The 21,539-nt window shown below is 43.1% G+C and overlaps 1 protein-coding gene across 3 annotated transcripts in view; it reads left to right on the top strand.

The window, feature by feature from the left end:
• The window catches only part of arid4b (AT-rich interaction domain 4B), a 147,091-nt gene that overhangs the window by 50,473 nt on the left and 75,079 nt on the right, over positions 1-21,539 (top strand). For all 3 annotated transcript variants that reach the window (XM_067984117.1, XM_067984115.1, XM_067984116.1), the window contains exons 5-12: positions 3,140-3,230; positions 9,141-9,220; positions 9,310-9,401; positions 13,233-13,286; positions 14,371-14,509; positions 15,272-15,351; positions 18,415-18,491; positions 19,257-19,387. In XM_067984117.1, the coding sequence (XP_067840218.1) occupies positions 3,140-3,230; positions 9,141-9,220; positions 9,310-9,401; positions 13,233-13,286; positions 14,371-14,509; positions 15,272-15,351; positions 18,415-18,491; positions 19,257-19,387 (744 nt within the window). The remainder of the gene's footprint in view (positions 1-3,139; positions 3,231-9,140; positions 9,221-9,309; positions 9,402-13,232; positions 13,287-14,370; positions 14,510-15,271; positions 15,352-18,414; positions 18,492-19,256; positions 19,388-21,539) is intronic.

Raw genomic sequence — 21,539 nt, 5'->3', positions numbered from 1 at the left:
TTTCTCCCCTCCCCAAAAGGTTGGGGATTCGGAGGCCACCTGTATCTCACCAGCATCTTCCTGAGCGCGGCTCACTCCACACAGACCAGGAATTGAACCTATGACCTTCCTGCTCTCTGTGCCCCTGTACTGCACCATATGTTACATTTGCCCATTCAGTCATCCGGGTTGTACTACCTCTTGAGAGTTTTGGCACCCCAAGGAGCCATATTGGCTTCTATTCTTCCCCTCCCCCTACTACAGCTTGTGGTGACTGTCAGACTGGTGGGAATCTGGCAGAGTTTTTTTTATTCGTTCATGGGATGTGGGCGTCGCTGGCGAGGCCGGCATTTATTGCCCATCCCTAGTTGCCCTTGAGAAGGTGGTGGTGGGCCGCCTTCTTGAACCGCTGCAGTCCGTGTGGTGAAGGTTCTCCCACAGTGCTGTTAGAAAGGGAGTTCCAGGATTTTGACCCAGCGACGATGAAGGAACGGCGATATATTTCCAAGTCGGGATGGTGTGTGACTTGGAGGGGAATGTGCAGGTGGTGTTGTTCCCATGTGCCTGCTGCTGTTGTCCTTCTAGATGGTAGAGGTCGCGGGTTTGGGAGGTGCTGTCGAAGAAGCCTTGGCGAGTTGCTGCATTGCATCCTGTGGATGGTACACACTACAGCCACAGTGCACCGGTGGTGAAGGGAGTGAATGTTTAAGGTGGTGGATGGGGTGCCAATCAAGCGGGCTGCTTTGTCCTGGATGGTGTCGAGCTTCTTGAGTGTTGTTGGAGCTGCACTCATCCAAGCAAGTGGAGAGTATTCCATCACACTCCTGACTTGTGCCTTGTAGATGGCGGACAGGCTTTGGGGAGTCAGGAGGTGAGTCACTTGCCGCAGAATACCCAGCCTCTGACCTGCTCTTGTAGCCACAGTATTTATGTGGCTGGTCCAGTTAAGTTTCTGGTCAATGGTGACCCTCAGGATGTTGATGGTGGGGGATTCGGCGATGGTAATGCCGTTGAATGTCAAGGGGAGATGGTTAGACCCTCTCTTGTTGGAGATGGTCATTGCCTGGCACTTGTCTGGCGCGAATGTTACTTGCCACTTATGAGCCCATGCCTGGATGTTGTCCAGGTCTTGCTGCATGCGGGCTTGGACTGCTTCATTATCTGAGGGGTTGCGAATGGAACTGAACACTGTGCAATCATCAGCGAACATCCCTGTTTCTGACGTTATGATGGAGGGAAGGTAATTGATGAAGCGGCTGAAGATGGTTGGGCCTAGGACACTGCCCTGAGGAACTCCTGCAGCAATGCCCTGGGGCTGAGATGATTGGCCTCCAACAGCCACAACCATCTTCCTTTGTGCTAGGTATGACTCCAGCCATTGGAGAGTTTTCCCCCTGATTCCCATTGATTTCAAGAGTAGGATGATTTCACATACAAACACCTGCTTTCAGCCTTTTGAAGAAGGAGGGCTCCAGGTCAGAAAGGGGCTACTCTAAAGAATGGTGTGGTGCAGCCGTACCAGATAAGCCCTGGCCAGCATCCATTGAAATGCACAGGTCTTTTGGGACATCCTGAGCCTCTTGCTATCCAATCTGTACAACTCTGCCAAGTTAATCAGCATTGACCAATACCGTTTTGATTAGAGATCAATGCATACATAAAATTGCATAGAATTTACAGCACAGAAACAGGTCATTCGGCCCAACTGGTCCATGCCGATGTTTATGCTCCACACGAGCCTCCTTTCACCCTGCTTTATCTAACCCTATCAGCATATCCTTCTATTCCTTTCTCCTTCATGTGTTTATCTAGCTTCCCTTTAAATGCATCTATGCTATTCGCCTCAACTACTCCACGTGGTAGCAAGTTCCACTCTTTGGGTAAATAAGTTTCTCTTGAATTCCCTATTGGTTGTCCAAGCGGGCCTTTATGTTGTTATAAAGCTTCTGATCAAATGAGGGCAAATATAAGATTACCTAATGTAGGTGTCGTTTTCCTTATTCTTAGAATTCAGTTCAACCTCCACAAACAGATGTTCCTTGTAGTTACTGAAACATTTTTTGTACATGTGCTTCAGTTCCTTGTATAAACTGTCTCATTTGAAAAGAAAACTTCCGAACTGAAGCCTGTAAATTGCACATACATTCTCTGACCAAAAAGTGACCGTCCTAGCTGTCCTCTAGCAGTGCCACTCTAAACGGGATGCTGGGAGGCAAGAGCAGAAGCTGGGCTGTCTGGAGGTGCAGTATTTTTCTTTACTTCAGCCCATCTGCTGCTGTAATCCTCATTCATGTCTTTGTTACCTACAAACTCGACTATTCAGTCTCCTTGCCAGTCTCCCATCTTCCACCCTCTGTAAACTTGAGCTCATCCAAAACTCTGCTGCCTATATCCTAACTTGCACCAAGTCTTGTTCACCCATCACCCCTGTGCTCGCTGACCTACATTGGATCCCGATCCGGCAATACCTCCAATTTAAAATTCTGATCCTTGTGTTCAAATCCCTCCATGGTCTCGCCTCTCACTATCTCTGTAACCTCCTCCAGCCCGACAACCCCCCAAGATCTCTGCACTCTCCAATTTTGGTCTCTTGCGAACCCCAATTTCCTTCGCCCCACCATTGGCAACCGTGCCTTCAGCTGCTTAGGTCCCGTGCTCTGGAATTCTCTCCCTAAACCTCACTACCGCTCTCTCCTCCTTTTAAGACCCTCCTTGAAACCTACCTCTTCGACCAAGTTTTTGGTCACCTGACCTAATATCACCTTATGTGGCTCGGTGTCAAAATCTGTCTGATTACACTCCTTTGAGGTGCCTTGGGGCATTTTGCTATGTTAAAGGCGCTATATAAATGCAAGTTGTTGTTGTGGCTGATCTTGGATGTGTGAGGTATTAAGAATCTGAGAGAAAGGGGCCCCAAGGTTGCCCACATGCATCTCACAGCATTTAACTCAGAGCGGGTCACTTTTCTGTCAGTGCTGACTAAGTCCCCAAGAGGCAATAAAGAATCCTATCCCATCCCTTCCTATCTCTCTCCTAGCACCCCCTCCCCTCCCCCCAGATCAAGTTCATGCCCATACTGAAAGCCTTTGAATGACCCCAGCTGATGGGTGAGATGTGTTCCATTTTCCGTGTTACTGATTGGGTGTGACTGCCACTGCAGGTAGGAGCTATTGTCGAGGTGAAGAATCCCGATGGAACATGCCAAGAAGCTGTCATCAATAAGCTAACTGATGCAAGCTGGTACACTGTAGGTAAGGAGAAATTCTAAAATATGCCGCGGGTAAATGTGATCAATATCGTACCGCAGAAAGAGACCAACAAGATATGTTGTGGAAATATTACAGGAATTAATTTGAAACTTCAATGATAGACAATTGAGTAAGAGTCTGATTATTATAGTTTTCAAGGTTTTTTTCCCCCTCCCACAGTGCTGTGTGTAAATACTTCCAATTCCAACACTTGAGTTAGTATTTATGCATTGTGCAATATAGTATTATAGAAATCTTACACCAGCTCCTTGATGGCACGTGTTGCTAAGGGCATAGAATTTCTTTGTAACTTCAGTGGTTTTTTTATATATAGAAGCATTTTCTCTCCCAGTGGATATTTTGCAGGTCCTTTATGTACACCATGGCCTCTATGAAAAGCTCACTATTTCAGATCAAAGTGGTAGTCACTGATAATATTATCAACCTTCAGCTTTCACAATGTCCCAGTAATTTACCTTTATCGAGCTTCACCAGTGATGTGCCCCTCTTAAACACAAAGATATCTTCAAAACTGACCAGCCACTTGTGAGGAATAAAACTGCAGGGCTATTTGACCCAGGACAAGCATCTACATTTACAACAATATATTGTCTTTCAGATGAGATGTTAAGCCGATACCCCATCTACCCTCAAAGATTCCATGGCACTCTTTCGAAGAAGAGCAGAGGAGTTCTCCTGGTGTCCTGGCCAATATTTATCCTTCAACCAATATCACGAAAACAGATTATCTGGTCATTATCACATTGCTGTTTGTGGGATGTTGCTGTGTACAAATTGGCTGCTGCATTTCCTACATTTCAACACATCAAAAGTACTTCATTGGCTGTAAAGCGCTTTGGGAAGTCCTGAGGTCGTGAAAGGCGCTATATAAATGCAAGTCTTTCTATTGAACATGGAACATCAGGGGACTTTTGAAATTATAAAGGAACTCGTATGTCATAGTGGATTATAATAGAACTGCTTTTGTTCTCAATGCAATGGCCAGTGGTCTTGTAAATGCACCTTAGTCCCTGGTATCCAGAAGTTGTATTTTTATTGATTAATCTGCCCTTTGTAGAAGTGTGTGACCTCAGGATTAAGAATGTCCCTGTTCTGCAGTCTTTGCATTGTCTCATGCTATGTTTTTGGTTTGGCAGATTTTAGACATACATTTGAATTTTCAGGCTGAGAAAAAACCTACAGCTATGCTGGGATGGACGGTGATGGTTCTCTGAATACCATCAGTACAATGTAAACGGTTTATATTTCAAAGTATTAGTTGATTAATCTTCACAAAAAAATGACTTTGTGCAAAAAAAAATGACTGCCTCAAGCAGAATCCACACATTTTTGAAATGTGGTGAAAGAAATTGGACACTTCTGAATCCTGTAATGCTCAAATATTGATCCTACAATTAGAAGATTGCCTCATATTGCATTATTTCACAGTAGAGATCACTTCTGTAACCCAGAGAACAATATCTGGCACTTGACTGTCAAATCGTTGTGTTCGATCGACTACTATACCACTGTCAAGCAGCAGTGTGATTTGATAATCAGTGCTACTTGTTCAATTTACTATTTGGTTTAATGCTGTTGAGCAAATTTGGTTTCAAAAGAATCTAGTATGGAATTTATTGCTTTGTAACTTGGCAGTTGCAGGCTGGCCAAGCTGGCACTGGATTTCAGATCAGTATGTGTGCAGTAGTGAGTTGTGCATTCAATTCCTGTGCATTCAAACATGACATTTGGTCAGTCACTAAGGGTTATTTTGGGTATCCACTGCGGTATGTTGTGGTTGCTTGATTTATATTTGTGTGTTGGTAAGGTTTAAGCTGAAATGGAATGAATCTTCTGTGGGGAAGGCATCAATCCAGGGCACAAAAATGGGTTTTCTTAATTCTGTTTAATTGTGGATTGATATTATTCTTTCTCGTTTTTATACAAGAGATTTTATTGAAAATCTGCAGCAAGCTTGCAGCCATGGCATAAATGGGGCTGTAAAAGAAAGACTTGCATTTCTGTAGTGCCTTTCACAACCTCAGGACTTCGCAGCTAATGACATACTTTTGAAGTGTAATCACTGTTGTAATGTAAGAAACGTGGCAGCCAATTTGCGCACAGCAAGATTCCACAAACAGCAATGAGAAAATGGCCAGATAATTTTTTTTAAGTGATGTTGGTTGAGGGATAAATATTGGCCAGGACACCAGGGAGAACTCCTCTGCTCTTCTTCGAATAGTGCTATGGGATCTTTTGCGTCTACCTGAGAGGACAGATATCGCACTTTAAATCAGAAAGAGCGTTTCATTTCATTTAAGATAGTACTCAGAGGGTACTGTTGCATTACTGTGATGCTACGACTTGAAGACTGTAACCCTGTGCAGGTGACCAGTAGGCAGGTGTGACGACTTGTCATAAGGATTTTTAGCGAAGTGGCTTCAAGATTGTAGTTCCAGCATATTAATTCAAAGTCATTGCAATTCCATAACATGTCCAGATTATCATCAGAAATGTTTTGCTTATCAAGAGAAAAACAATTTCTCCATGTTGTAATATTGAGAGCCAATGAATTCAATTACAGCTTGTAAGAAAAGTAATGCAGGCACTGCTATAGAATAGCTTTGCGACATTATATAATGGTGTTGCCACTTGCTTATTTAGTTTATATTTGAACCAATACTCCAGGAAAAGTCACGCTAAAGCCAAAGTGCTTTAATGTTATGCAAGATTCTCTTTGTGTGAACAGTTAAGGCAAGACTTCCAATTCCTCCCACTACTGTTACCATCGTTGATCGCTCTCTAAATGCCAGAAGTTCACCCGAGTGTTGGATAACCCACAATACTCAAAGATTGGAAGGACAAAATCTATAATTGTATCAGTGGGGGGTTTCCATGCTTCAGGTGCACACTGCATTAAGCCACTGACATTTTGCTAAAGTCCTAGTGACCATGCTGTTTTAGATATTGTGCTCTTTCAAAACTCATTGACGGTGAATTTCTGAAATATTTCAATCAAGATTGTTTTCTTTTTCCAGTGGCAGTTGTTCTTTGTGTTCATGGTCATATATCACTCATCATCATAGCTTAGCACTCTAAAACTGAAGGCCCTGAGCAGGACCGTTTATGCCGAAGTCCACATCTACATCTATATCTTCTATTGCATCCATTGAGGGTGCGCAAGTGTGCAGGGACTGTAAGCAAGGTGTGCAAAGGTTAACAGGGTCAAAAGGGTTTCGGGGTCTAAGGCGGGGGCACAAGAGTGTACGGGCTCTAAGGAGGGTGCGAGCCTGTACGGGCTCTAAGGAGGGTGCGAGCCTGTACGGGCTCTAAGGAGGGTGCGAGCCTGTACGGGCTCTAAGGAGGGTGCGAGCCTGTACGGGCTCTAAGGAGGGTGCGAGCCTGTACGGGCTCTAAGGAGGGTGCGAGCCTGTACGGGCTCTAAGGAGGGTGCGAGCCTGTACGGGCTCTAAGGAGGGTGCGAGCCTGTACGGGCTCTAAGGAGGGTGCGAGCCTGTACGGGCTCTAAGGAGGGTGCGAGCCTGTACGGGCTCTAAGGAGGGTGCGAGCCTGTACGGGCTCTAAGGAGGGTGCGAGCCTGTACGGGCTCTAAGGAGGGTGCGAGCCTGTACGGGCTCTAAGGAGGGTGCGAGCCTGTACGGGCTCTAAGGAGCGTGTAATGGCTCTCAGGAGGGTGCGCGAGTTATTTCAGTGCGTGTTGTTGCTAGTTGCAATGGGAGATTAACGGGTAACAAGGTATATGACTCAACCTAGTCGAATGTCACTGACTGCTGCATTTCCTGATACTTTCATTAAAAATGTGAACTGTGAAATGTGAATTGAATCCATGTTCCTCCAGCTGCCTCTGGGGAATAAAGAGGATCGTTCAGTCAACTCGTAGAATCCTTAATCCTGGAATGCTTGTGTAGTTTTTTCATCTGTGGGTGGGGGAGTTGACCATTCTGTTTGTGATTTTAGATGGGTTCGGTGCTGTGCATTATGCTGCTTGAATCTTAGAACCCCATTCAGCTGGTCAGTGGGCAGCAGTGATAATGGACACTGTATTTTTGATCAGTTGGGTTCAGATTCAGCCCCATTATATTAATAAATTATCAAAAATAAATGGGGTAGTTACTTTCACTTACCATCGGCTCTAGAATTGCTTGTGGTTAATGACATTATTATTTAGAAGTGAGCCCCTAGACTCGGTGCTCCTGCTATGCTGCCACTCACCATTTTGAATGGGTGTGGGCTGAGGGAACTACAGCTGTCTATTCCAACCCATCTGCAGTCCGATCCAGTTTCCTCATTAACACTTGATACAAAGAAGGACAAGGTTAGCTTGCAGTAATTACCAATCCGAGGACAGGGTGGACGGATGTGGCACTGGAGAATGAAAAAAGAAAGTTTGCACTTTATATAGGATATAAAAAATGCAAACAAAGCACTGGGGTTCATTTCTAGAGGAATGGAATTCAAAAGCAGAGAAGTTATGTTAGACTTGTATAGAACCTTGGTTAGACCACACTTGGAGTACTGTGAACAGTTCTGGTCTCCATATTATAGAAAGGATATAGAAGCACTGGAGAAGGTGCAAAATTTACAAGGATGACACCAGAACTGAGCGGTTATAACTATCAGGAAAGACTGGGGCTTTTTTCTCTCGAAAAGAGAAGGCTGAGGGGTGACCTGATAGAGGTCTTTAAGATTATGAAGGGGTTCGATAGGGTAGACGTGGAGAACATGTTTGCACTTGTGGGGAATCTAAAACTAGGAGCCATAAATATAAGATAGTCACTAATAAATCCAATAGGGAATTCAGGAGAAACTTCTTTAACCAGAGAGTAACTAGAATGTGGAACTTGCTACCACAAGGAATAGTTGAGGCGAATAGCATAGATGCATTTAAGGGGAAGCTAGGTTAGTACATGAGAAAGCAAGGAATAGAAGGTTATGTTGATAGGGTGAGATGAGGAGGCTCTTGTGCAACATAAACACCGGCATAGACAAGTTGGGCTGAATGGCTGTGCTATAATTTCTATGTAATTCTGGGCATGTGCCTCAGAAACATCTCAAAAGTGTTTAATATAATGAATTACTTTTGAAATGGAGTGACTGCTATGCAGGAAATGTGGCAGCCATTTTACACATAGGAAGATCCCACAAATATCAATGTGGTGAACCAAAGGTGGAGGAAAAACTTTTTTACACAGCGAGTGGTCATAATCTGGAATGTGCTGCCCGGGGTGGGGGGGGGGGGGGGGGGTGGTGGTGGTGGTGGAGGTGGAGGTGGAGGCAGAGGCAGATTCATTCAATGGCTCAGTAATTGAAAGGAAAAATATTGCAGGGCTACAGAGATAGGGCAGGGGAGTGGGGCTAGCTGGATTGCTCTTGCATAGAGCCGGCATGAACTCGATGGGCCGAATGGCCTCCTTCCATGCAATAACCTTTCCATGATTCTATGGTGAATGACGGATTAATCTCATTTTCATGGTACTGGTTGAGGGAGGGATGTTGGCCTACACGCTGGAAGGACACTCTGCTCTTCAAATAGTTGCATGGAATCTCGAACGCCCACCTGAAATGGGCAGACATGTCACTGGCACTAGTACCTCATCTGAAGGATGGTGCCTCTAACGAGGCAGCACTCCAATGAGTGTCCGCCTCGGTTTTGTGCTCAAGCCCTGGGATATGGGGACTGGCTGGGTTAGAGGTGAACGTCAACAACTGCTGTAATGAATCTGATTTCCCGTAGAATGTCGATCAATGTTTGTGTTTTTTTTCTCAAACTATTGGGGCCAGTGGAGTTTTTCCATTTCTTAAGAATGCCTTTCTGCTCACAACTACACGAGAGTGAAAATTTATCCCGTTGCAGTAATTCAACCGACCAATGCTGTGTATTTGTTTATACAGTTTTTGATGATGGTGATGAGAGAACATTGAGGCGCACATCACTCTGCCTGAAAGGAGAGAGGCACTTTGCAGAGAGTGAGGTTAGTGGAGAAATTAAGCATCGTCAGTTGCCTATTTTGTGCTACGTTATCTATGGATCCGATAACATTTGTTTTGTTTCATGTTTTAGACTCTTGACCAGCTGCCTCTAACTAATCCAGAACACTTTGGCACCCCTGTCATCGGAAAGAAGTCTAACCGGGGAAGAAGGTCCAATTCAGTGTGAGTAATAACTTATATTACACAGCTATGGAATGTGAAGATGAATAAAAAGATGTTCCAGCTTCTGTATCAGCTAATTTTTATGTTTAGTTTTAATTCTCTACATCCATGTATAAATGATTTATGCCTGACATAGATGGAATAATTTTTTTCCCTGATACTAGGGGTTCTCCTTAATTTTTTAATCTTTTTACTGGAATTCAAAGAATAATCTTTTCTGTGCTCTTGTCGCCCCAAAGCGTACCGTGAAAAATAACTCTTCCTGCTACCAAAGTACTTGTCACATTTCCTCTCCATCCCAGAGTACGGCTTTTTGTAAATGACTGCCCATTTAGGAAATCCTCAGGGCAAGTACTAGACCTAGCTTGTAACAATGTCACTGTATAGTTAGTACGTTTTCCCAAAACATTTATTATTTAATATGTTAAAAATTATACAACTGCCAACTTTTCCCATCATAAATTCCTACGTTCACGCTTATTATGTAAACTACCCATGTAAACCCGTCATACTATAATTGCACTCTCCTGCCAGGGAAGACACTGTGGTGCCACCACTGGTGGGAGGGTTTAATTGCAGTGTTATATATGCAGTAATAAAAACAGAAAATGCTGGAAATACTCAGCAAGTCAGGCAGCATCTTTAAAGAGAGAAACAGAGTTAACATTTCAGGTTGTGACCTTTCATCAGAACGGGACGAAGTTAGAGATTAAACAGTTTATAAGCAAGTACAGAGCCGGTGGGGGGCGGGGAGAATAAAAGGGAAGGTCTGTGTTAAGGTGGAGGGAGGACTCCTTAGATATGGGAGTGATGCCAGAGGACTGGAGGATTGCAAATGTTACACCCCTATTCAAAAAACAGGAGTGTGATAAACCTGGTAACTACAGACCAGTCTAACGTCAGTGCTGGGAAAACTACTACAGACCATTGTCAAGGACAAAATTAATTATCACTTGGAGAAGCATGGGTTAATAAGGGGCTGCCAGCACGGAATTGTTAACAGCAAATTGTGTCTGACTAACTTGATTGAGTTCTTTGATGAAGGCAGTGCAGCAGATGTTGTGTATATGGACTTTCAAAAGGCATTCGATAAAGTACCACATAACAGGCTTATTTGGAAAATAGATGCACATGATATTAAAGGGATGGTGGTAACTTGGGTACGTAACTGGCTACGAGATAAGAGGCAGAATGTAGTGGTAAACGGATGTTTTTCTGACTGGAGAGAAGTATGCAGTGGGGTCCCCCAGGGATCGTTATTCGGACCATTGCTTTGCTTGTTATATATAAATGACCTGCACTTGGGTATAGGGAGTACAATTTCAGAGTTTGCGAATGATGCAAAACTTAGCAACATAGTAAATAGTGAGCAGGATAATAGTAGACTTCAGGAGGACTTAGACAGACTGGTGAAATGGGCAGACACATGGCAAATGCAATTTAATGCAGATAAGTGTGAAGTGATGCACTTTGGGAGGAACAACATGGAGAGGCATCTAATCTAAATAGTACTATTTTGAGGGGGGGGGTGCAAGAGCAGAGGGACCTGGGGGTGCATATTCACAAATCTTTGAAGGTGGCAGGACAAGTTGATAAGGCGGTTAAGAAAGTGTATGGGATACTTGGCTTTGTAAATAGGGGCATTGAATATAAAAACAAGGAAGTCATGCTAAACCTTTACAAATCGCTGGTTAGGCTTCGGCTGGAATATTGTGTCCAATTCTGGGCACCACACTTTGGGAAGGACGTCAAGACCTTGGAGAGGGTATAGAGGAGGTTTATCAGGATGATACCAGGGATGAGGGACTTCAGTTATGTGGAGAGATTGGAGAAGCTGGGATTGTTCTCCTCAGAGCAGAGTAGGTTAAGGGGAGGTTAATAGAGGTATTCCAAATTATATGGGTTTATGATAGAGCAAGTAGGGAGAAACTGTTTCCTCTGGCAAGTGGGTCGGTAACCAGAGGTGATAGATTTAAAATAATAGGCAAAAGAACTAGAGGGGAAATGAGGAGAAATTTTTGGAACGGACTACCTGAAGGGTGGTGGAAGCAGATTCCATAGGAACTTTCAAAAGGCAATTGGACATGTACTTGAAGAGGACTAATTTGCAGGATTATGGGGAAAAAGCTGGGGTGCAGGCTTCTGAATCGCCCTCTTTGTGTTGAACAGAATTATCCCCAGTTCTTTTATACCTCCACTACTTCACACCCTCATTTGTTTGTTACATGGGCCACCGCGTATAGCGGGCAAATCATGTTGACACCAACACGACCACTATAAGCTGTGGGGACTGTATATACAAATAAATGTTCTGAGCTCAGGTTTTCCTGTGTGCGCATGTACTCCGTCCCATTATACAAGCTGAATCATTGCATATTTCTCTACTTCACTGCTGATGTGGAGCCTCACGGGTTGGAGATGGGGCTAAGTCTTTCTCAATTCTCTGCACCCCCCCCCCCCTTTCACCATTAGCGAGGCTTTGAGCCTGTAGCAGGTCTCGCAAAGCTAGCCCTCATGGGCACTGTGAAGCTGGTTGTCCTTTTGATGCGGCAAAAGTGTGGTTCATGACCTGACACGGACTGTGAAGCAGGACCATGGGATTCTTAATGAAATAAAAATTTTTATGAGTACTTGGAGATCTGCTATTTTCTATTGAATGTACAATCTAGTGTTTGAATTTGACGTTTACAATGAGTGACTCATCAAAGTTGCAAGTTAACACGGGTCCGTTTTGGATTAAACCGAAAGCAAAAAAACTGCAGATGGTGGAAATTGAAACCAAAACTAAAAATGCTGGAAAAACTCAGCGGGTCAGTCAGCATGTGTGAACGAGCAGAGGAGTTGATGTTTCAGATGTGGACCCTTCTGGGCCTCTGGGGTCTGCTCCACTTTGCTGCTGGATTTTTGTGCTTCTGTTTCTACCTGCCTTATCCCTCATCCCCTTACTATTCACACCCTCTCTGTGTCTCATTAATGTCTTTTATTTCTGTGATTTCCCTCCTTATTCCTCCTATTGTCTTGTGCGAATATCATTTCTACTTTTTAAATCATCTGCTGTGTGTGCGAGCGTGTGTATTTTTCCCCTCCCCCTTTCCTTGGCTTCTGCTGTTCATTTCTAATATCCTCCAATTCTGAAGTAGGGTCCAGACTTGAAATGCTGACTTGTCTGTTCCCTGCACAGTTGCTGAGCGTTTGCAGCAGCTTCTGGTTTTGTTTTAGCCTTTCAAATCATGGGAAGAGCTGAAGATGGGTGCAAACCCTGTAGGAGATGGTGGGATTCTTGTGATATCTTCACCGTTTTACATTTAAATTTGCTTGTTTGTTAACTGTTTTTCAGTTTGCAGTAAAATACATGTTCTTGATCTTTGATCATAACTCTTGCATTGTTAAAAGCGATCATTTTCCGCATAATTATCTTCTAACCTGCTAGGTTTTGAAGAAGTTAAAGATCAAACTCACAGGCATGGGTTGGAGATGGGGCTAAGTCTTAATTCTCCGCCCCCCCCCCCTTTCGCCATTAGCGAGGCTCTGAGCCTGTTGCAGAGTCTCGCAAAGCTAGCCCTCATGGATACCGTGGAGCTGGTTGTCCTTTTGATGGGGCAACATGAGCACTCGATTCTGAGAGCGCTTTCTATGTTACCCAGTTTAATTTGGTAAATATATACAAAACAATGTTGTTCTCTTCAAAATGCGGGGCTTTGGGACAATGTGCAGTCAGACTCGAGCAATGTTCCAAAGTCATTGGCTCACTCGTGGGAATGACCTCTATCATTTGGGAATGATTTATGCCTAATCCAATTCTGAAAGATCGATCTTTGTCATTAAATGCAGATATAAAGCTGAAAGTAGCAGCTCAAAGTGTGACCATCCTGTTCAATTAAAAAGGTAAACAAAAATGTAATTTTGAAACTAGTTCAATGTTCCCTTACACCAAGAGTAACTCTTGGTAAAGATGTACCTGTGTTGCACTTTTGTTCCGTGGGTGTGGTTTCTAGAGCTACCATAAAACGCTCATTGGATGCAAAATTATTTTCTCTGGACTGCTTTTTCAAATCACCGAGTTAATCAAATTCCTAAAGTGAATTGCAGCAAGGTCAAAGCATTGTGGTTGTGTTATGTTAAAAAAAAAATCACCAGCATGTTTGTGGGGTTATTTTAGCAGGGAAGGTGCTCAATTTCACAAAAAAAATTACTGTAGAGGATATATTGAAAATATAACCCTGCAAATACAAGCATAAATAGTGCATCATTTGCAATTTTAAACTCGGAGATTGGATATTTGAGCTGAAAACAATGAATCATCAAAAATCAGCGAGGCACTTCATTTCTGAAATCTGAGGAGTACTAATCCTATTTACAAATTCTCAGCTGTTCTTCAACTACTCCCGCTGCACATTGAAAGAAAGCCGTAAACACAAGTCATGTTCTCAAAACATCTCCGGTCACTCCCTCACTTTAAGAGGGCCCAGACAGGCATCTGCTTCAGCACAGAGCCCTTCCCCGTCATCGCATGGAGTTTCTACCTGACCAAATGCACTCCCCCACTCAAAAATGTCTTTGCAGATCCTCCCCCCCCACCCCCTGCCATCCATGTCCTTTTTCTGCATGTAAACCACTTGACTTCTGCTCAGCTACCTTTATCTGACTGTATCGTCCTATGTTCCTCATTCATTTTCATTTTTTAAACAAATCACTTGCACAACAGCCCCCTGTAACATAGTGTGGTGACTTTTTGACTGTTCAGCATGGTTCTGTTCACATTGATTAGCTGGTGTCATAATGTGCTTGTCACTTCTGCCATTGTCCCAAGTTCACACACGCAGTATGTTAAGATCAAACTCCTTTTTTTTGTAATACCTGGAAGTGCACTGTGATTTGTATCTATTTTTCTCTTGATTTGAGACTCTTGGATGTTTTAAGTATGAACTGCATAATTTCAGTCATGGTCTGGTGTCTCATTTCATTGTAGCCCTGATGAAGAAGAGTCTTCTTCATCCAGTGATGACGATGATGAAGACAGACGATTAAGTGATGAATTAATTGGCAAAATTGTCTGTGTAGAGTGTACTAATGGAGACAAAAGGAAGACCTCACGGTACCCAGCTCTGGTGAGTGTTTTTGAACTTAAATTTATCGCAGAAATGAGTTTGAATTTAGAGACATGTACTGAGATACATTGAGCCACTAACACTCCTCTGTATTACTGGCACATGGTGTAGTAATCAGTAGAGCAACTTCCGCATTGCGCACAGATTCATAGAATGATACTGCACAGAAGGAGGCCATTTGGCCCATCGCACGTGTGCCGGCTCCTTGAATGAGCTATCCAATTAGTCCTACTCGCCCTGCTCTTTCCCCATAGTCCTGCAAATTTTCCTCTTCAAGTATTTATCCAATTCCCCTTTAAAAGTTACTATTGAATCTGTTTCCAGCACTCTTTCAGGCAGTGCATTCCAAATCATTAACAACTTGCTGTGTAAAACAATTTCTCCTCATCTCCCCTCTGGTTCTTTTGCTATTGCCGTAAATCTGTGACCTCTAGTTACCGACCCTTTTGCCACTGGAAATAGTTTCTGTTCTGTGCAGGTTCCCGAGTCTAGTTAAATTGCCCAAGTAGATGAAATATTGGAAGAGCTTAAAACTCCTGAACAAAATTCACTCAAATAATGTCGAAAATCAAATGGGATGTAGCGAAACATTAGCAGTCAGCCAAATATTAGCACCCCAATTCAGTTTATCTGCAGTAGGAAAACATTCCCTCTCATATGTGTTTGTGCACAAGGGTTATTGTATTTTGTTCTAATAGTTTACTTTTTTCTTCCAAATGCAACTAGACAAAAAAAAGTCCCGTTTTTGTTTTGCTTCTAAAGGTTATTTCTCCCGACTGCAGCGATGAAGTCACGGTGAAAAAGGACAGCGTGCTGGTTCGTTCGTTCAAGGATGGCAAATTGTGAGTCCTTGCATAATTTATGCTACAGCAAACTGAAACTGATGGGAAAGCTCTTCTAACATGGGGTTAATCCCAAAATATAGTGCTACTGATAACATGGCACGATTGCCATTATGCAGCGTGTCCTCAGAGCATGCCCTGCATCATGCTGATGGAAGCCCCACTACCAACAGCGCGCTGCATCCCAACAGGGCTGTGCGATCCTCTTGTTATAATTGTGTGTGTGTGTGCGTGCGTGCATGTATGCATGTAATACTGATAGTGGGGTATCTTGGCCAAAGAGATGAAATTCAGCAAGCTGTTAAGTGTTCTGGAACCTAGAGCTGCTGTGTGCATTATGAACTTCAATTATGAAATAAAAAACAGAATGTGCTGGCAATACCCTACGAGGGTTATCAGCATTTGAGAAGACAGGTTAAAGTTTTAGGTAGAGAAATTTCAATTTAAAAGATTGTTCTTAGATTCTGACATAATTTGATACATAGTGCAGCGAGACCGAGGCTGGAGCACAAAGGCCATACATGTGGGCAGTGTGTGTGCAGTTTGAGTACCTCTGCTTCAACCCCAGGGCATTAAAAATACAGGCATTGATTCAGCTTGTCGGAATTCTAAATGCAATCCTTGTAGTAATCCACAACTTAATGGATTTTTTCGATTCTTTTTATCCCGTGTAGAATGTTTAGATGCCAGAAGTGTACAGTTAACGAATAAGGAATTTTTTTTTTATTCCTGGTTTTCGGGTATTGTGCTGTCAGGGCAGTCACAGCTTTTTATCTTCATTCATGGAAATACATAGGAGTTACAACATGGAAACAGACCATTTGGCCCAACCAGTCTTTGTCACGTTTACCCTCCACATGAGCAAATAGTTCTAAATACATTTCCCCACCCTGTTCCCATAACCCTTTGTCCTCTTTTCCTTCATCCCCCTATCCAATCTAACCATGAATGCTGACATAGTTTCTGCATCACCGACTCACCCAGGAAGTGAATTCCACAACCTCTCAAATCCCTGTGTGAAGGAGCTTTCTCCTGCTCCATGTTCTCAGTCTCTTGTATTTAATCATGTCTCTATGGTCCCTCACCTACTGGAAACAGTCGCTTGTATCTATCCTGTCCCTTTCTTTCATCATTTGAAACACTTCTGTCATACTGTCCAGTAATCTGCACTGTTCTTATATTTTAAAAAAAACAGTTTTACAAATTTTCATATTTGGATTTCCTTAGACTAGGCAGCATCCTAGTGAATCTGTGTTGTATCCTCGCTCAAGCCTCAATATCCTTTCTACAGTGTTGCTGCACACAATGAGGTCTTACTAAGGTTTTATATAGGCTCATCGTTACCTCTTGGTTTTTATATTCTGTAACATTTGTAATAAAACCTGGAATTCCATTAGCTTTTTTACATCTGAGGTGCTGCCTCTAATGTCCTGTGAATATGCCCCCCCCCCACACCAAATCTCTCTTCTCTCCCACAGCACCAAGCCTACTTCCATTCAGAATTTAATTACTGCTGTTATTTTTACCAACATGTATTCTTACTGACATTGAATTCTACCTGCCACTTTTTAGCTCATTCCCTTTTCTTATTAATGTCCCTTTGCAGCTTCCTTTAGGCTTCTAAAGAATTAACTATACCTCCTATTTTAGTATCATCTGCAAATTTTGACACCACTCCCTCCAGGCCTATATCCAAATCATTTATATACACAGTAAAGAGAATTGGCCGCAGAACTGAACCCTGTGGGACACCATTACCCACTTCCAACCACCCTGAGAAACTGTCCAAAGTTCTCTGTTTTCTCCCTTCTAACCAATTTTTGATCCGCTTGCTATCCTTCCCCAATTCAATACCTCTTAATTTTCTCTAGTAATCTCCAGTGTGTACCTTGTGAAGCCAGTTTCTTTGGCCCCCGCCACAAACTCCGTTCCCTCCTCTCCCTGACCACTGTCTCAGGCTTAACTAGACTGTTCACAATCTCGGCGTCCTATTTGATGCTGAGGTGAGTTGCCGACCACATATCCTCTCCATCACCAAGACTGCCTACTTCCACCTCTGTAACAGTACAAACAGTTATTACTGCCACGTTAACATGTTGCCAGAAAAACCAGCATTTCAGGCAGCAGAGGTGTTCTATTAGCTCTCCCGGCGTGCTACTGTCTCCAGCCCCACACTCTCGTCAGGTTCCTCTGGCTCCAAAATCAGATCAGTGCAGCTGTCTGCCAACTAGTTGGTTCCATTGGTGGTACGCGAAAGACGGCCTGTTTATTTTTCTGAAGATTACAGTACCTGAAGCTGCCGTTCCACATCCCAGTGATCGTGGATTCCTTGTGGCCTGACATGTCACCTGTGGTTGAATTGAGCAGCTTACCGGAGCTCATTGCTGAAAGGTGGCCAATGGGGAGGCTAACATGAGTGTCGGCCTCCTCTCTATGCAGTTGTGTCAATGTTGCGTTGTCAACTTGCCTCGCACGATCACTCGACCAAAAGGAATTGATATGCTGGTCAGAACTGTGGAAGAAAGGAAAGATGGGTTAAGAATACACGCAAGGCCTTTGCACAGAATGTAATTACAATTACATCGAATGTACAGCGCAGAAACAGGCCATTCTGCCCAACTGGTCTATGCTGGTGTTTATTCTCCACACGAGCCTCCTCCCACCTTACTTCATCTCACCCTATCACCATATCCTTCTATTCCTTTCTTCCTCATGTGCTTATCTAACTTCCCTTTAAATGCATCTATGCTACTCGCCTCAACTACCCAATGTGGTAACAAGTTCCACATTCTCACCGCTCTCTGGGTAAAGAAGTTTCTCCTGAATTCCCTGTTGGATTTATTAGTGACTATCTTATATTTATGGCCCCTGTTGATTAGATAGTTGATGCAAAACAGCAGAATTAATGGATTCTATTTCATTACGTGAAGCATTAGTTAGGGTCCAGGTAGCAATCAGTTTGGAGTCAGTGAGTGCCTCAGTGTGTGTGGGAAGTTGCTGATCTTGCATCTGTATGACTGGTTCTGCTCTCCTGATATCAACGCTGTGTCTGATTTGTTGCAGTGTGGCCGTGCCCAGGAAGGACATCGCAGAATTTAACAGTGAAATGGCCTCAAAATATGATACAGCAATGAAGGAAGGTAAAAGGAATTTTACTTCATTACACAAAACCAATAGGCAAAAAAAAAAGATACAGTTCAGTGCTCTGATGTAAGATTATACTTCATTTTACCCTGCTGTGGAATGAGAATATGGCAGCTTGAGATGTATGCAAATTAATGGGTCATGAATTTAATTAAACTTCATATATGGCCCCCGAGGTTCAGTAGGAATTGGCACTAAATCTGCAACCTGAGGGGCCAGAGGGTGATTGTGATCAGGTGGCAAAAATGACACCTGTGCAACAGGAGAAGCTCTTCCGAAGTTAGGATTATGGCATCTTGTCAGAAGAGTGTGGGGTGGGGGGGTTTTATCATAGAATGATACAGCACAGAAGGAGGCCATTCAGCGCATCGTGCCTGTGCCAGCTCTTTGAAAGAGCTATCTATCCAATTAGCACCAGTCCCCTGCTCTTTCCCCATAGCCCTGCAAATTTTTCCCCTTCAAGTATTAATTCAATTCCCTTTTGAAAGTTATTATTGAATCTGCTTTCACCGCCCTTTCAAGCAGTGCATTCCAGATCGTAACCAGTTTCATTCTGTACCTGGCTTGACTTGGAGAGCTCGATGCTATCACTGAGTGCGAAACACAGCGAAGTGTTTCATTCTCCAGCACTGACCAAAATAAATGGAAAGCTCATCCCCCTCTTGAGCTATCACTTTACTGTAACTGATTTGCACAGCGAATTGTTCTAACTATTAAACGTGATCATCAGTAAAATGTACTTTTGGCGGGGTTGTTTTCAGCTTTGGATCAGGCTTTAGAGTTCTTGAAGAGTGGAGCCATCCCGAACAATTGGAAGACGGAGCTGAAGGAAGAGAGCTCGAGCAGTGAAGAAGAGGAATGTGACGAGGAAGATGAGAGCAGTGAAGAGGAGGTGAGGGTTTTGTTTTGGGGAGGGGAGAAACAATTTTGCGATGGTGAATTGTTTTTCCTCTTAAAAGTTTCAGATATTGAGTTGTGAGTTAACCCTTTCAGTATTGAAGATCCAATTTGTCATCGTTCCCACTTCACTTCCTGGACTGGCAAAACACTGAGTGATTTCAGCTGGGCACACAGTGGCCTCCACAACAGCTGTTCGCAGTGAATACGTTTTTGCATAGAATTACATTGAATTTTACAACACAGGAACAGGCCATTTGATCCAACAGGTCTGTGCCAGTGTTTATGCTCTACACGAGCCTCCTCCCGCCTTACTTCATCAAAGCCTATCAACACATCCTTCTATTTGTTTCTCCCTTGTGTACTTAGCTGCCTTCCCCTTAAATGCATCTATGCTATTCACCTCAACTACTCCTTGTAGTAGCGAGTTCCACGTTCTAACAACTCTGAGTAAAGAAGTTTCCCCCAAATTCCCAATTGGATTTATGAGGGACTATCTTATATTTATGGCCCCTAGTTTTGGACTCCCCCACAAGTGGAAACATCTCTACGTCTACCGTATCAAACCGCTTCATAATTTTAAAGGCCTCTATCAGGTCACCTCTCAGGAGGAGATAGTCTCACTCCACTTCACTTCAGAGTACGTTCAGGCCTTGTCACCTGATGTGCATTCAAAGTTTAGCAACAATGTGAATTCTTTCTGCCTCACATTGGCAGTATACCTGTGGTGTGTGAATGCATCTTTCGGTGAAGTTGGGTATCTCCAGCTCGATTATTTGGCTTGAATATTTCCAGACATCTGCCGGTGGAGTACTAAACAAAAAAAAAAATTCCATCTGCATTTTTAACAGTTATTTGCAGTCTTTTTGTATGAACCGTCAGATATATCCATATCCACACTTAGAGTACTGTGCACAGATCCGGTTTCCATATTACAAAATGGATATAGAGGCACTGGAGCAGGTGCAAGAAAGATTCACAAGGATGATACCAGAACTGAGAGGTTATAACTACCGGGAAAGATTGAACAGGCTGGCGCTCTAATCGTCAGAAAAGAGAAGGCTGAGGGGTGACCTGATAGAGATCTTCAAAATAATGAAAGGGTTTGATGGGTAGATGTAGAGAAGATGTTTCCACTTGTGGGGAGTCCAAAACTAGGGGCCAGAAATATAAAATTGTCATTAATAAATCCAATAGAGAATTCTGGAGAAACTTCTTTACCCAGAGAATGGTGAGAATGTGGAACTCGTTACCACAAGGAGTAGTTGAGGTGAATAGCATAGATGCATTTAAGGAGAAGCTAGATAAACACATGAGGGAGAAAGGAATAGAAGGATATGGTGATAGAGTGAGATGAAGTAAGGTGGGATGACGCTCGTGTGGAGCATAAGCACCAGCATAGACAAGTTGGGCCAAATGGCCTGTTTCTGCAGTGTAAAATCCTACGTATGAAGGATGTTGGATTTCTTTCTCTCCTTTCACGGGCTTGTTTGTATAATAGTTTTAAACATGATCTAAGAGATAAAGTGGGCTGCACAGTATCCCTTGGTATCCACTGCATTTCTACTGTTCGTTGCAATGCATGATTTATTCTGCTGATTTTGTTTTTCCAGTTCCCTCCTACCTTTATCTGCTCTTTTTAATACTTATTTTTAAACTATTGAATGAAAAATGCTTTTGCCTGTACTTTAAGAAATCCCAGACCGAGAGCTTGTTTGACCCATCAATCCCACCCTCAGGAGTCCTTGTACAACCTGTTCTGGAACCCATTTAATCTCTTGAGCAAAATTTTTTGGCCCATTCCCAATGTGAAAAATGAAGCAAAATTTTCATTACTTGCATCCTACATAACTTGACCGTGACCAGTTGCCTACCTTAGAATGACATTGCCCAGCTGTTCGTGTTGCACACAGCATTCAATCATCTCTGTCTGAACTTGCCCGTATGAACCATCAGCTCTGTTCCAAACCAGTTGAATATCCAGCTGTTTAAAGGTGCTAAATGCACAGTTAAATGCTTGAGCTGTGAATCTGCCCCACATATCCACTCTTCTCATGGCTTTTTCTTGAAGCTTCTTAATTTTACATGTTTTTACTAGTTTATTAGTTTCATTATTATAATTAATTATTATTTCAAACCTGGATCTT

This window comes from Heptranchias perlo, chromosome 5 (assembly GCF_035084215.1).
Source record: "Heptranchias perlo isolate sHepPer1 chromosome 5, sHepPer1.hap1, whole genome shotgun sequence".
In the NCBI taxonomy this organism is placed as follows: Eukaryota; Metazoa; Chordata; class Chondrichthyes; order Hexanchiformes; family Hexanchidae; genus Heptranchias; species Heptranchias perlo.
This window is presented reverse-complemented; position numbering and strand designations above follow the sequence as displayed.